Source organism: Ammodytes marinus (genome assembly GCF_949987685.1).
Source record: "Ammodytes marinus genome assembly, chromosome: 22".
NCBI lineage: Eukaryota > Metazoa > Chordata > Actinopteri > Uranoscopiformes > Ammodytidae > Ammodytes > Ammodytes marinus.
The window spans coordinates 21,221,565-21,236,355 of NC_137226.1; the positions used below are offsets into that span (position 1 = coordinate 21,221,565).

The 14,791-nt window shown below is 40.6% G+C and overlaps 1 protein-coding gene across 1 annotated transcript in view; it reads left to right on the forward strand.

Annotated features, from left to right (window-relative positions):
• Nucleotides 1–14,791, forward strand: part of lmo3 (LIM domain only 3) — a 48,569-nt gene that overhangs the window by 21,411 nt on the left and 12,367 nt on the right. The window contains exon 3 of the mRNA XM_080051326.1: nucleotides 13,552–13,677. Coding sequence (XP_079907452.1) covers nucleotides 13,552–13,677 — 126 coding nt within the window. The remainder of the gene's footprint in view (nucleotides 1–13,551; nucleotides 13,678–14,791) is intronic.

Below are 14,791 nucleotides of genomic sequence, written 5' to 3' on the forward strand. Positions count from 1 at the left end.
TGAAGAGGCACTTTCCACACCTCATATAACCTGTTAGTGTTTAATGAAATGGTTCAACATTTTTACATTTTAAGCTTTTTATGCTCACTTGCAGGTTCAAGAAAAAAGCATCAGAAACTGTTCCTGTAACTGTTCGTACATTTCTGATATAGCAATGGACAAAGGTCTGTCATCCATGTTAGCTTAGCTCAAACACTGGTAGTCAAGGGGAGCAGGTCAAAAGATAAACGTTTCAACATCACTAAACACTCCTGTGTGCTTGTTGGGACTTGTTTATCTACCATGTTTTGTTGCTCTTTATATTCTCACACATTCTGTCATTTGAGAATAGTATACACACTGGAATGAAAAACCAGCCGTCGCGGGCTACTTCCTGGTTTCTTTCCATTATGTATTTGATTCTAAAATAACCGAAGTGTAAAAATACAGAGCTAAAGATGTTAGATGTTAAACTATTCCTTTAAACCAGGACCCAAAAAACTAAAAGAAATCGGTGGAGGCCAAATCCATACACAAAGACTCATTATTGAGAAGGCATCCAATCTATAATTGGTTTTGGGGAGGTTATAAAAGAATCAATGTGTGTGCTGAGGTCATGCCTGGCCTGTTGTATATATGTGATGTGTATCTGACTATAAGGTGCTGCTGAATGGCTGTAGGACACAGCAGTGACTTGCTGCTTGCGTGCTGCATTGATTGCACCTTCCACCAGTTTTCCATACGCTTTTTAATCTGTGAAAATGCTAAAGAGGCAATCAAAGCCATCTGCAGGCGCCGCGCTGTCAGACCAAACGTCCTCGTGTCAGTCTGGTGATTTCTCAGCCACCAGCCAACTGCATTAAGAAGGCCTGATCAATGGGTGGGAGAGAGAGCATACACACACACACACACACACACACACACACACACACACACACACACACACACACACACACACACACACACACACACACACACACACACACACAGCTTGTGTGTTACTCATGTTGTGGGGACATTAGACTTCCATTCATTTCCTGGAGACTTGCCCTAACCATAACCACTACTTGCCTAACCCTTAAATTAACCTAAACCTAAAGTCTACCCTTACCTTAAAGCAAGTCTTCACCCTAAAATGTCATTGTTATATTATAGGGTATACTTTCAATTTGTCCTCAAACGGAAGGTGCATCCCCACAAAAACACATGAGTAATACATGCCCACACAGACACACACACACACGCGCGGACACACACACACACACACACACACACACACACACACACACACACACACACACGCACACACACACACGCACACGCACACAGGCTAGCATTTGGGTAACTTCTGTCTTTTATATGTTGCTAATTTTATCTGTTGTGTTTTTTAATTAATTTTATTCTTAGACATATTTTTTACTATGCTCTACAATTACATTTTACTTACTTACTTACACGAACATACACACACACACGCACACACACACACAACACACACAAACACACACACACACACAGAGGTGGTGCGCTTCAGAAATCATCCATTTTAGCACGTGTATTTTTTCTCATTTGTTTTGAAGAAGCCCTTAAGAATATTGATACAATAATACAAAATGTTAAGCACAGAAATGAGCACACCTGACTCTGCATTATGGGCAAAACAGTTATTATGTTATTGGTTCAGAAATGACATTACGTTATTGGCAAGTTATTACATTATTGACTTTTTTACATTAATAATGGAAAAAAAGTATTATCGGCCGTTATTAAATAAATATCGGATGCTACATGCATGTTGATATTAAATCGCAAATTGAGCAGAGTCAAGGCAACAAAAAATATCTAGTGGCAGCTGCTCCTAGAACAAAAAGAGTTTAAAGTTGCTCCTTCCCACAGCGCTTATAGAAAAGCTTCACCAACTTTAATGCTTTTCTATATTGAGTTTTTTTTGCCAGACCTGAGGCTTTTAGTAGGCTCTCATTCATTTAATTGGCTTGCACTTGGTCCATTCATTAACAACGTGTGCATTGTTCCACAGCTCGCCTGACTTCATTTTCACACTTTCTTTTTTTTCCCCCTGATCACTGTGTTTTTTCTAAGAACAATAAAGAGCTATTATACCCCCGGGGAATGTAGGTGTTCCCTGTATGTACGGTACGCGCTGTGATACCAAAATGTACTGATAGGGCAGCCATGCTTTTAGTACTTAGTGAGATAAACGATGAGTAAATTAATAATAAATTATATATAAAAAATTCAGTCACTTCAAATCTTCCTCATCCTACACAAATATCCTTGAATACTATGTTGAGAACGTTTATGTCTCTGGTCTCAATGGGATTTACCTTTATAAATAAAAGGTTAAAAATATATATATGAAAATGTATATCATATCTTGTTCTTCTCACCAATTGCCTTGAAGGACAGAAAAATCCACAGTATTTATCAAATACCTTTTTTTCTTTTGACGGCCGATTGTTCAGAGTTTTTCACCACTGATATGTAGCAGATAGGATAATAAGAAAACACAATGAATATGAAAAGATATTGCCGCTGACAGCTTATGACAGTATAGGCTTGGAAGGCAGCGGTGCGTGATATTTATTATATTCCTATCCATGCCAGTATTTCAACGATGTGTCAATCAGCCTGATTTGACCTGATGGGGCCGTGTGTCAACCCTACACCTACACACGCTGATTTGACACTGGTTGTTTGGGAGTGGGGAATGGTTGGTCTCGGCAGCACTTGCTTTGCTTTTACTGTCAAAGATATATTTGAAATGGGATCAATTAAATTGTTGAAAGTGAATCAGAGCGGACATTTTTATTTGACCATTACAACCCCACAACAGTAATATGGCTGGTTCTACTACTTTCTCTGCATGTTGTTCCATATAAGTTTAATGCTTGCAAACACATCACTTGTCTATTTACAATTTTTTTTCCAATAATTTGCTTTATTTTTTTCTACCATCTCTTCCAGGTTTTAAAAATGTCAGAAAATATGACAGAAAGACAAAAACATGTGTGTGTGCTCCATCATGTGCAGCCCCTAAACAAAGTGCAAGTTTAATGAGATGGCACATAGATGTTAAAAGCTCTGAAAGCAGCCTGTAATTGTTATGTTGTGCTTAGGGAAAAAAGCTTGGCTGCCATTAACTTACACCCAACACCACACAAATTCTCTTCACACATCTAGCAATTACCTTCGCCAATAATGCAGCCGGGCTCACACATAAATGTGTGTGTTCTGAAGTTTCTAGTAATTAAATTGCGGCTTTTCACATGTAATAGGAAAAAAAATGCTTAAAGGGGGTCAAACTTGGGCACACCGGTAATCACCAGTGATTGAGTCTGAAGGAGGGTCACACTCATAGCGGAGGGTCTGGGTGCTTAATTGTCCTGATGAGAGGGTCAAGAGTGGGGCTGCATTTGATGTGTTTCCACTGAAAGCACAGATCGGAATGTCATTTGATGGGAAAAAATGAGAGGCTTTCAATGCCAATATCGTTTACCCGGCATTTGAAGTATATCCTGTAGGATTTGGGGAGAAAAGCTATTACAGTAACCAAAGCTCTTAGTAGTCTTGCCCTTTTCCAATAACCAAATAAAACATGCTCCAACATCAATGAATAGACAAAGCATACTCAAAGGGGTTAACACGGTAAACTGAAAACTAATCTCAAAAATGATGCATGTGAATTTTCTACATGTTAAAATGAGTTTTAACATGGTGTTCAATGAAACCTCATTGAAAAATATTCAATTCGTATAGTTGCTTTTGTTGCACTCTTAGTAGGTAAGCTAATGGCTATTGTCGTTCTGATGCTAATATAGCATAATAAATAAAGAACAACTGACCCAAGCCAAACGGATAATCATATCATTAAACCATAGGAGAGATCAGGTCTGGGGTATAGTTTGGAGATTTCAGCATTAGTGGAAAAAATAGTTGTAAAGCTGTTTGCTGACTTTGCTAAATGCATTATCAGGTTCAAAATTGTAATTTGGGTTTCTACTAGAAACAGTTTTTATGGTGTCGTGTCTATAAAAAAATGTTATATTTCTTACAGTACAGCTGAATCTCTCCTCTTGTCAGCCTCTGTCTCATATGCTCTGTCTCTTTAATCCCCGCCCCTTCCAAAAAGCTCTGCTCTGATTGGCCCAAATCTAAATGCTGGTTTGAATCTAAACGCCAGTTAGAGGTTGCGTTCCGAATCGCATACTCTTTCTTTTTTCTATTCTACATACTACATCCGACGATAAAAATAATCTAGTTAGGATGCAGTAGGCATACTATTTGGACATACTTTTCTCTCTTATTTCATCATAACATTGCGCCTTGATCTTGCCTCTTGCTTTTATATCCGTCGCATCCCCGTTTGTTTTCATATGGAGGCTTCGTCGATGTTACGTCACTTCACGTGCGCACTGGATTGTGGGTCAGAATCGCCCAAATAGGATGCACTTTTCAACACTAACAATCTTGGCCGCATGAAGTAGGACATCCGGGTACTTCTAACCATCCTAAATCTGGCCACAAGAATCGGGACATCCTAAATCTTTTTTCTACATACTATATAGTAGAAAGTATGCGATTCGGAACGCAACCAGAGTCAGGGTATCTGGGCGTGTGGCTTATCACAGGTGGAGGTAGTTCTAAATTAGGTTGGTAATGAGGGGCGTGGCTTTTACAATAAATCTGACTGAGGTTTTTGCACAATGGTTTTCAGCAAAGTGTGGGTGGAGAAAAAAGAGAGGGTTGTTTTTTTCTCATACTTTAGGAGTCCATAGTCACAGCAGGGACCCATATTATTTATACAGGTGACCTTTTAAACAAATTATATTTGCTGAGATCCACAAACAGGGTATGGAAGTCACAAAGTATTGAGTATCGAGAATCACGGGATTCTTTAACTATACTGTATAAAGAATAGTCCCTTTGTGTTTTTAAGTGGCTCATTCTAAATAATGGCAAACTGTTTCTATTCTATTTCTCTATTTTCTCAAACCATGTTTTTCAATCTCTCCTAATACTTACTTCTTTATCATTTCAAAGTGTGTTCATATTTATTTATTTGTTTATTTTATTTATTTGTTTCAGGACAATGCACATTAATGAACATGTACAGCAGTACACGTAAAAATGCCAGAGTGTAGCCCGGGGGATCATTTCCATCTGTAGTCCATTAGGCAGGTTGATGTCACAATAAAAATGACAAAGATATACAATAGAAACATTTGCTATATACATTTGCTATATATATTTTCTATATACAAATACGGAGAAATAGAAATAAATAAATATATAAGGGAAACACTGACATCTTCTGCACTGGCAGATTATGCTGTGCAGATAACGTTCTCTCCCTGTCCTTAAATAACCAGGCAACCGTTTTGTGTGTCCATTTGGGGACACAAATCTGGTATTTTCATTTTGAACTAAAAATGCTTCAGTTCAGCTGCCCGGATACGTTCTATATTTTTTTGGGACCGTCCCCTTTAGTTGAGATTAGCTAAATGAGCTGTGAAGAGGCAATGACTCGTGGGACCGTGCATGTTTGGTGCAGATAATTGCAGGGCTAGTGTGTGCCATAGCCCTGGCACAAGGCTTGGGGATTGCAGGTGGGTTGGCAGTAGGGGTAAGTGCCTATCCAACTGCACATCTGGTATCCTGCGGGGCTCCAAATCTTTCATTACACCCACTTCAAAATAGAACCCAAACCAAGCACTGCCAAAAACTGTGCTGAAAGCCCCTATTTACCAGCTACTTTTTCGTTTGGAGTTTGCCTTTTTTTTATAGAGTTGTTTCCGATGTAAGGGAGAAAAACCCGGGTACAGTTTTTGTGTATGTGATTTAAAGCTGGGGTGGAGGATTTGGGGAGAAAATGGCAGTTGGGATAGAGATTTGAATCAAAATACCTCAACCGCTCCACTTGTTCTCTTTGGTCCCTCCCCTATGGTCCCTCCCTGACACGCTCTATACCAACAAAGTCGTGCCAAAGTGAATGGACAGTCCCAGCCTCGCTCTGATTGGTCAAAGTGTCAGCTCATGTTAACTTTGACCAATCAGAAATCACATAAGGCAATACACTGCAGGTGATTAGGGGTAACATCTTTAACTTTATTACTTGCAATAGAATATATATATTTTTTTTAGAAATGTTTGAATAAGAATGCACATTTGTCAATATCTAATTTATATTCACCATTCATAATAACCCTAAATTATATGTACAGTTTTTAAAACGTTTTTCAACATGTATCATCAATCAGACTATTAGCAACATATTAACAAAGTCTTCTGTAATAACCTTCAGGATAGTGCTAAGAATGATTATGCAAAGTTGAGTTGATGTAAGTGAGTTTAGAAGTTGAGATTCGTGGGTTCAGAGTATTGAATAAAAATAATGTTGAGATAATGGCAGTTAAAGATGGTTGAATAGGACAAATATAAACAAACAGGGTTTAGTCAAATAAACAACTAAATGTAGATTTTGGACTTTTGATTTATACTAGTATGAAAGAAGAGCGTTTGACAAAATGATGTTTTGTCTGCAGTGTCTCACCTTAATAGATAATTACTTATTTCAAAAGATTGACTGAATCTGTTCATTGACTGTATAATCTGACACACTCACTTTTGGGATAAAGCTAATATCTAATGGTAGTAATAAGGATATATCAGCCACCAGCATCTCTATTTTTCACAGTTTCAGAAATGTGTGCGGTTGACTGGTGAGTGTTTTTCAGACCCTTTTTTTGTTGGAGTTTCTTTGGGAGCTAATTAGCTAGCGCTGTGCGGCTGCTTTGGGGCTGACAGTTGAGGGGGAATGTTGCTGTGTATATGGTCTGCAGTCTCCCAGAGAGCAGGGCCATAATTCATCATTAGGATATCACAGTCACAGGTGCAGATGAGAACTGATAGAGCCAGCAGCCAGGCAAGTCGGGGCACTCAAGGAGGAAAATCTTATCCCAGGGACAATTCCTGGGTCATGCCCGCGGTAATTGAAATAATTTTGCCCCCTAGAGTTGTTTAATCACTGACAATCACACATGCAGGGGAGGACACAGTTTAGGAGCGCGTAGGTCTGATTACATCTGGCACCCTTAACCCCCCCTCCCTCCCCCCCACACACACACACACACACACTACCCAGAATGCCACAGTTCACATCAGCCCCATTCCTGCAGCCCCACCTTTCTGTTGCTGTCTCCTACTCATGTCAAGATTTCCTGATAGAGATGAGATTTTTTCTTTGGACGAAAATCACATCCACTGCTTCCTTCTTCTTTTGTCTCTTTTATGAACAGGCCAAACTTAAATATCTCTCAATACGTGTCCATGCACTGTGAAGCGGAGCTACGGTTACATCCCGACTACTACTGTCCTTGTAGGAGGGGAATCCATTTATTGAGCTTAGTATGTCCAACTGATAGGTGGCAATAGGCCCCCTTACAGCTGCTTTCAGCTTGTTAGTACTGGACCCTTTGTGGTTGAGCTATTACTCGCTAACTAATGAGCAGCTAACGGATAGCAAGCGTTAAACTGGTACCATGTTGAGCACAGGCTGTATGCGCTGGGCTTTCTTGTTCTTCCTTTGATGTTGCTCTTCTGTTAGCTATTCCACTTCCAGGTCAAAGCCCTAGGGGGGAGACTGTGGAGCATGCTCCGAGTGCCTAGTCCCATTGACTGGATACATGCAGAAATAGCACCGGCTCCCAATCGCATTATCTTGGTGTGTTAGCTCGACTATGAACAATTTCGATTAATTACGATTTCAGTGGGACTAACATGTACATGTATTTCAAAAGCCCTGTTTGGATCAGACTAACACACTACATTGATTTTCCTCTAACGTCATGTCAACGTAGTGACTGTGATTAAAGTAAAGTAAGGACACCCGCGTGCCTCCGTTCAGTGGCCGGATCATCAAATGGACAAAGCACAGTCTCCCATTAAAAAAGCCTATGTTGAGATGCAACAAATCATTTGTCTGTTATTAACCCTGAGCCTGTAATTATGCAGATTGCCATAGATTTTTTCCTGCGGGTGCCTGGAAGTGAGATCCAGAGGTTGTTGTGTGTGTGCGTGGCAGGCAGGCAGGGGCGGACGAGGGGGAATGGCCGTGCATTACTGAACTTGCCACATTCATCATGTTGACTGATGGCACAGGGAGTCGCTCCCCGGGTCCCGGTGGTTAATGTAGTGGGTAATTAACTGTCATTTGCCTAGTAATAGGCCCATGATCAATGGTTTGTGAGGAAACAAATTCTAATCCGGCAGCTGATGAATGCACGTCGAGGCTGGAGCAATTGAAGTGGTGGGAGGGATGGAAAGCTACAGGGGCTGAAGGGGGGGAGAGGAGGGCAAAGCTGCCAGGAGAATTTCAAACGCTGACTGGATCCACTGCTCATATCAGTGCACCAGCAGTCAGGTGAGTGATGGAGAAGATGATTTATCCCCCCTGAATAAAGTTGGTTAGCGTTAAACAATTATTTTTTAAGTTCATAAATCAAAATTACTTTATGTGCAGGCTTTTAGGAAGAAAATGTATCAAGAATCAGACAATACATTATGAACAAACTAACCTTCAGAATAGTGAATGATTATGTGGAAGGTTTAGTTGATGTCAGTGCTTTAGAAGTAGAGATTTTGAGTATTAAAAAAAAACTAATGTTGAGATAATGACCATTAAAGATGGTTGTATAGGAGAAATATACAGACGCAAACAGACAAGGTTTAGTCAAATAGACACCTAAATGTACATTTTGGATCTTTGGTTTATAATTATACAAAGAAGAAATCTTATGGTAGCAATTGACAGCCGGCAGTGTCTCGCCTTAAACATTCAACAGCAACATATCTCTCCAGGAACACTGTCCCTGTCACCCTGCAATCTACATTGAGCAATCATTTTGTCTAGAAAATCGTTAGAAATTAGGTCAAAACGTCGATTTCTCATTCGCTTTTTTCCCACTTGTTGTACCTGTGTATACAGGGCTGGGAATCTGTCGTACTATGCTGAGGGGCAAGTCCATAAAAAGACAAACCTCTCTAGCTGTGGGTTTCTTTTAAAAATGTTGGTCTTGCCTTCTTTTGGTGTGTCGATAGCTAGTGAGCATTAACATGAAAAACGCAAAATAAATACGTGTTACTAATTTAAAGGTTCCCTTATAGTTGACACAGTTGGTATATGTGTCACTTCTAGTTCTGTTTGAATAATACAATAAGATTAAACCTGACAAAAACCGTCCAACCTGTTTTCTTTCACTGATTGAGCTGTGATAAGACAGTTCCAGAGCAGTGCGGTCGCAGATTTCTGTCCAGCATCATTTTGTTTTTTGGCATTGTGAAATATGAAATACTGATATCATAACAATACAATTGCATAGGTATTTTCTAAGACAAGGATTGGCAAAATTCACTCCACGGACATGTTTGCCTTTGAACAGTATCTTAGGCTCCGTGTGTATATACAGTATGACATTAAAATGCATTTATTTCCTACACCCCAGTACTAGCGTATAGTCATTGTATTTTGGATTCATCTTGACAAAGCTGAGGAAAAGCATTGGAATAACACCACTCATCGTGTAATCTCCAAAGGGTGTGTGCTTGCGCGTTAAGATGGGTGTTTTTGGGGTCCACTGGACTAAAGCCTGCTGGAATAATTTAATTGGTGTCTGTTATTTCTCTCATCAAATAGGTAGCACTGAGCCGTGTACCAGGCCGTAATGCACAGTGAATGCCCTTTGAATTGAAACAAGGTATCGGGCACTGACTGCACTTCCATTCTCCTTTCAAATTCAGATTTTGAGCAAAAAGCATGAATTTTAATTCCATGTTGTATCTCGGAAACCTCTTTAAATATACATGCTATCTTGTCAGCCATGGATATGAAGTGTGTAGACCGCTACTCTACATATGTTATTCTGTTTTTCTTCTTCAGCCAAAGCACAGTTAGCAGCTTTGTGACAGACAGCTGTAACCGGATAGAGAAATTGCCTTTGAAATGTATATATTTATTACCAATTATAATCCAGTCCTGAAAGCATTGAGTCACTCACACAGGCTCCTGGGTCTTTTCAACACTAAGGCCTCTAAGTGTGAAGCGTCATCCCTGTGATTGTGTTGGAGCCTGTGTGCGTTTGAATTCATTACAACCAAAGCACGCTTAATTTGCCTCCTCCCTGGAGAGCCATTAGCGTCTGTGGCATCAAACCGGCGGAGCGGGAGAGAGAGAGGAGTGGCAGGTATATGCTCCATCCATCTCCCCCCTCCACCACGGGGTGAGACAGGGCCCTCACTGTGGGAACACCGAGCCACACAAAGAGCCAGGCTGGCTGGGTTAAAGGCTGCTCATGTCACACATGGCAGTTTGGGTTCAAAATCTCTGAAGACTCCTTATCAGCCACTCCACTTTTATTTTTTATTTTTTATTTAAAGTTTTATTTTATTCATTTTTTTTAACAATAAAACAAAGCTACATACACCCAATACACGAACAACAAGAACAAAACAAACAGAAGACAGGGACTAAAAGAAAACACATCTTGAAGGTGGATCGCCTAAACATCAGCCAGTATTAAGGATTAAACAGTCTCTATCTACAGAGTCAAGTCAAATCCAAACAGCAGCAGAGCACATGAATCAAGCGGTTAAGTATCTTCTCAACAATGTCAAAGATGGTGTCCACTGCCACTCGACTTCTTGAGGCTCAAAAGTCAAAAAGTCAAGTCGAAGTCTTTTATTGTCAGTTCTGATAAATGCAAGACATACATCATAATCAAAATGGCGTTTATCTCTGACCCACAGTGCAGTATATATAGAGTTATATATATATATAGAAATATAGAGTTAAAGCATAAAAAATAAAATAAAAAAGTAAAATAAATTAAATTTTTTACAAGGGCAAAGACATCAAATGGGCGGGTCTGGCCGGGCATCACACTTCCATGACCCTTAGGCCTACCTCTTACTATAGCAACCAGTCAATATTATAATCACATTTTAGGCAAAAAAGTTATTACGTTATTGGTTCAGAAATGAATTACATTGTTGGTAAGTTATTTTGTTATTGGGTTTTTATACATTACAAACTGAAAAATGATTATGTTATTGGCTGCTACAAATTCCACTAAAGGCCTTTATTTATGAGGCCATTTATATTGTCTGTAAGAAATGTGGTTTAATTGATGTGCTTATTTTGATAGATTTTAGTTAAAGGAATACTTCACCCAAACGGAACGGCCGTTCTATCATTATAAAAACACTATTATCATATAATGAATGAGGTTTTTCTTCCCTCAGTCTTCCCTCAGTCTTCCCTCAGTCTTCCCTTGGCCCAGCTGTCCTGTTAATCGTAACCCTACATTTTACCATGTGTGATGTCACGCATGGGAAAATGTAGGGTTAGACAGTGAGACCATAAAACACTCTTTCTGCCTTTTCTCAGGCTAGGATGAACAGATTTCTAAAATGTTTGCACATTTATACTACATAGGATCTCAGAGTTCAATACACCTTCATATTCCCACCGGTTAAGTAGGTCTTTAAGGAAACTGGGACTGTCCTGATCAAAACACACTCACACTATCACTGTTGTAAAATGCCACACTCCATCTATAAGATATTAAATCATCCTTTTCCCCCCCACTCTTTTTGTACAGTGTGAAAACCTTTTAAATTAAGTGTGGTCTTGTTGGTGGTGATATTCTGGATTTTTTTTACTTTGACAGTTGAACTCAACAGCAAATCAACATTCTAGGAAAGTAGTGGTAGCTTATTTATCCATTCAAGTGCCTGGCAAAATGGGGGACACTCACACCAACAATGGATTTTTTTTCACAGATATACAAGGACTTTCACCCAGAATTATTTCTCTGAGCAGAGTAGTGTGACAGTCCTCTTGCAAAGTGCAGGGCCAACCTTAAATTTGCAAGAGATGAGAGGAGAGAGCATGGCCAGATCAGACACGACGGAACAGCGCTTTGATTCAAGCTGACAGGCAGAAAGCTTAAAGCATGGCTTCTTTTATACAAATACCTTCCATCATTTACAATCCGGAGCCTTGAGTGCAACGCTGTCTGAAAATGATTCAGGTTTACTGGAATACAAGGACACCACTCGCCCCCTTGCACGGTGTGTGGTAAGATTCCACACAAAGGCCTCTGCAGTTTAGGCTCAAACACTCAGGCTCATTATCTCGCACTCTCAAGTCTATCATTTATTTTTTCCTTTTTGTACGTTTTTTTTCTAAGAAGGAATTACTCGTCTTTTTTGTAAGGATAGAAATCATTTCATCTATATCATGTGAAGGCCTTCCGGGCAATGCACATCATTTGCGCGGGGGGGATGGGGGGGGGGGGGGGGACAAGAGAGACACCACAAATGTATCTATATTTAGATTGCTCAAAGGGAAAAGGCATAATTCTTTTAATTAAGTTGGGCCCTTTAATCCGCCCGAAATTGGCCCTTTCTCTTTGTTTTCACCCACCTACCTATGTTACAAGAGATATCCTTCATTGTATTCAAGGTGTGTGTTGACAGTGGCTCTTAGTTGTGTAGGTATTCATGAGGGGCACAATCTATCTGCTTCCTTTTCGCCTGTAGGGAAACATACTTTCTGAAGGTTAATAAACAACCCCCTGCATATCCCAGGCCCCCAGATCATTTATCAGATTGCGATCTCTTACAGACTGAGAGAGTGGCATGCCGTTTTATCATTTTAACAACGATGGCTAAAAGTGCCTCAAGAAGTCTCGCCTAATAGGTTATTTTGTTATATGATTTTGTTATCAGATATTTTGTTTGCTAGTGGTTGAGGGTTAGCTGTGTAGTAGCAAGCAGCCCTGAATCCCTAATGAATACTCACATTAATGCCCCCGGAGCAGGGCCAAGAAATAATAGGGTTCCTCCTTTGGGCAATGGTGCTATGTATACCCCATGTATCCCATCTATTTCCATGGCACAAGCTGTGGCCATTGCTATTTTTTAACTGTGATACAGTGTAGCCCGGCTCGGTCCAGCCTCTATTTGTGTGACTGATTCAGAAGGCCTTAGCTCATGTTAGTGTGTTTACCACAATCTATCTGACAGCTGTCACTCTCGTTCCCACAGTCACCAACTAGCAGCAGAAGCAGTCTTATACTCTTTACATTGTGTTTGCTGTTACTTCCAGTTCTAATGGGGTGCAGGGGCGGGTCGCAGTGGTGGTTGGAGTCCTGGTTGTTCAAATGTGCTATCCTCATGTCATTTACTTCACAAATTCAGGACTTAAAATAATATATATATATATATATCGTCCATTTGTTGGGACAGCGTGTCAAGTGTATTGTCTCTAAAAGATTTTGGGAAAAAAGTTGCCCTGAAAAGCAGAAAATAAGGGTAAAAACAGGCACTACGTCATCAACACAAATGCATTGATTCGCCAATCCTGCTTTCTTCCAGTCCAGTCTAACACATGAACTAAGCTAAGCCAGACAACTCCCAGGGTTCATTTTCTATGTTGAGGATTGGGGGGGGAAACAATTCTTAACGTCATTTGTGTGTCTTTGTGTGTGTCAGGTTGTTTGGCGTCACCGGGAACTGCGCGGCTTGCAGCAAGCTAATCCCAGCCTTCGAGATGGTCATGAGGGCCAAGGAGAATGTGTACCACCTGGACTGCTTCGCATGCCAGCTCTGCAATCAGAGGTGAGTGATTGGACCACACTCCTTTTTCCCCATAGCCACATAGCCACGTCTGGGCAGAGGCACCACTGCACTGTAGTGAATCCCAAGTGCTTGTGATAGTTGAAGGAAGATCCTACACATCAAGAGATTGATAACTCTCACCAATGACTAAGTAGAGCCATGTAGGGCCAAAGGGAGACCTGTTGGACCCAGCACTGATTAGAATCATGCGCTATACCACTGTGGAGTGTCAGCCAAGAGCCACAGGTGCAGTTCCATGTCCGTACATATGCTCCCCATCATTCTTCATTACCGAGCCTCCACCTGCATTCTTTAGACTTGTGCGGTCAGCAAGGGCCATGGTTTAGACATGGGGGGGGGGGGGGGGGGTCCAGTTCCAAGAATTCTTCCCTCAAATGTCAAACAAAGGGTTGCCAGTTTACCACTAAAACCAGTCTAACGGCCCGCCAGAACCAGCACAACCTCCAATAAAACCAGTTCATAATTGATCCCAAATCCAGCTTTTAAAATCCAACTGCATTACTATCATTGTCTTAATGTATCCTCTCTCTCCCTCCTAATGATGTTGCTTACTAAAATGACACAATTGGGTGTGCTATATTTTTATTCATGTACATTATTCCTGTAATTTGCATAGAATGAATAACCCAATCAGGGGCCAAAGCTTTCAACCATTTACTTTATACTGTATAAATTCTCTCATCTCTTTTAACAAACTCCACTTTGTTTGTGGACACATAGACAGAAGGACACACACGCACACACACACACACACACACACACACACACACACACACGCACACACACACACACACACACACACACACACACACACACACACACACACACACACACACACAGACCAGAAGAGACACATTGTGCATGTTAAAAGGCGAAAGGACCATGGTTGCACACAATTAGCACTGGGTTATTGTCTTGCCACTACAGCTGGCTGCACCAGACAGCCTCCGCCTAATAGAAGAAGTCAGCCAATCTTCATCAGCCCAGGCCCAGGCATAGCCAACTCTGCTCGCACACATTAAAACCCATTTAAGCTCCAGCAAATCTTTCTTTTTACATTAGGCCAGTTGATGAACTGTTGAATAAAATCGAC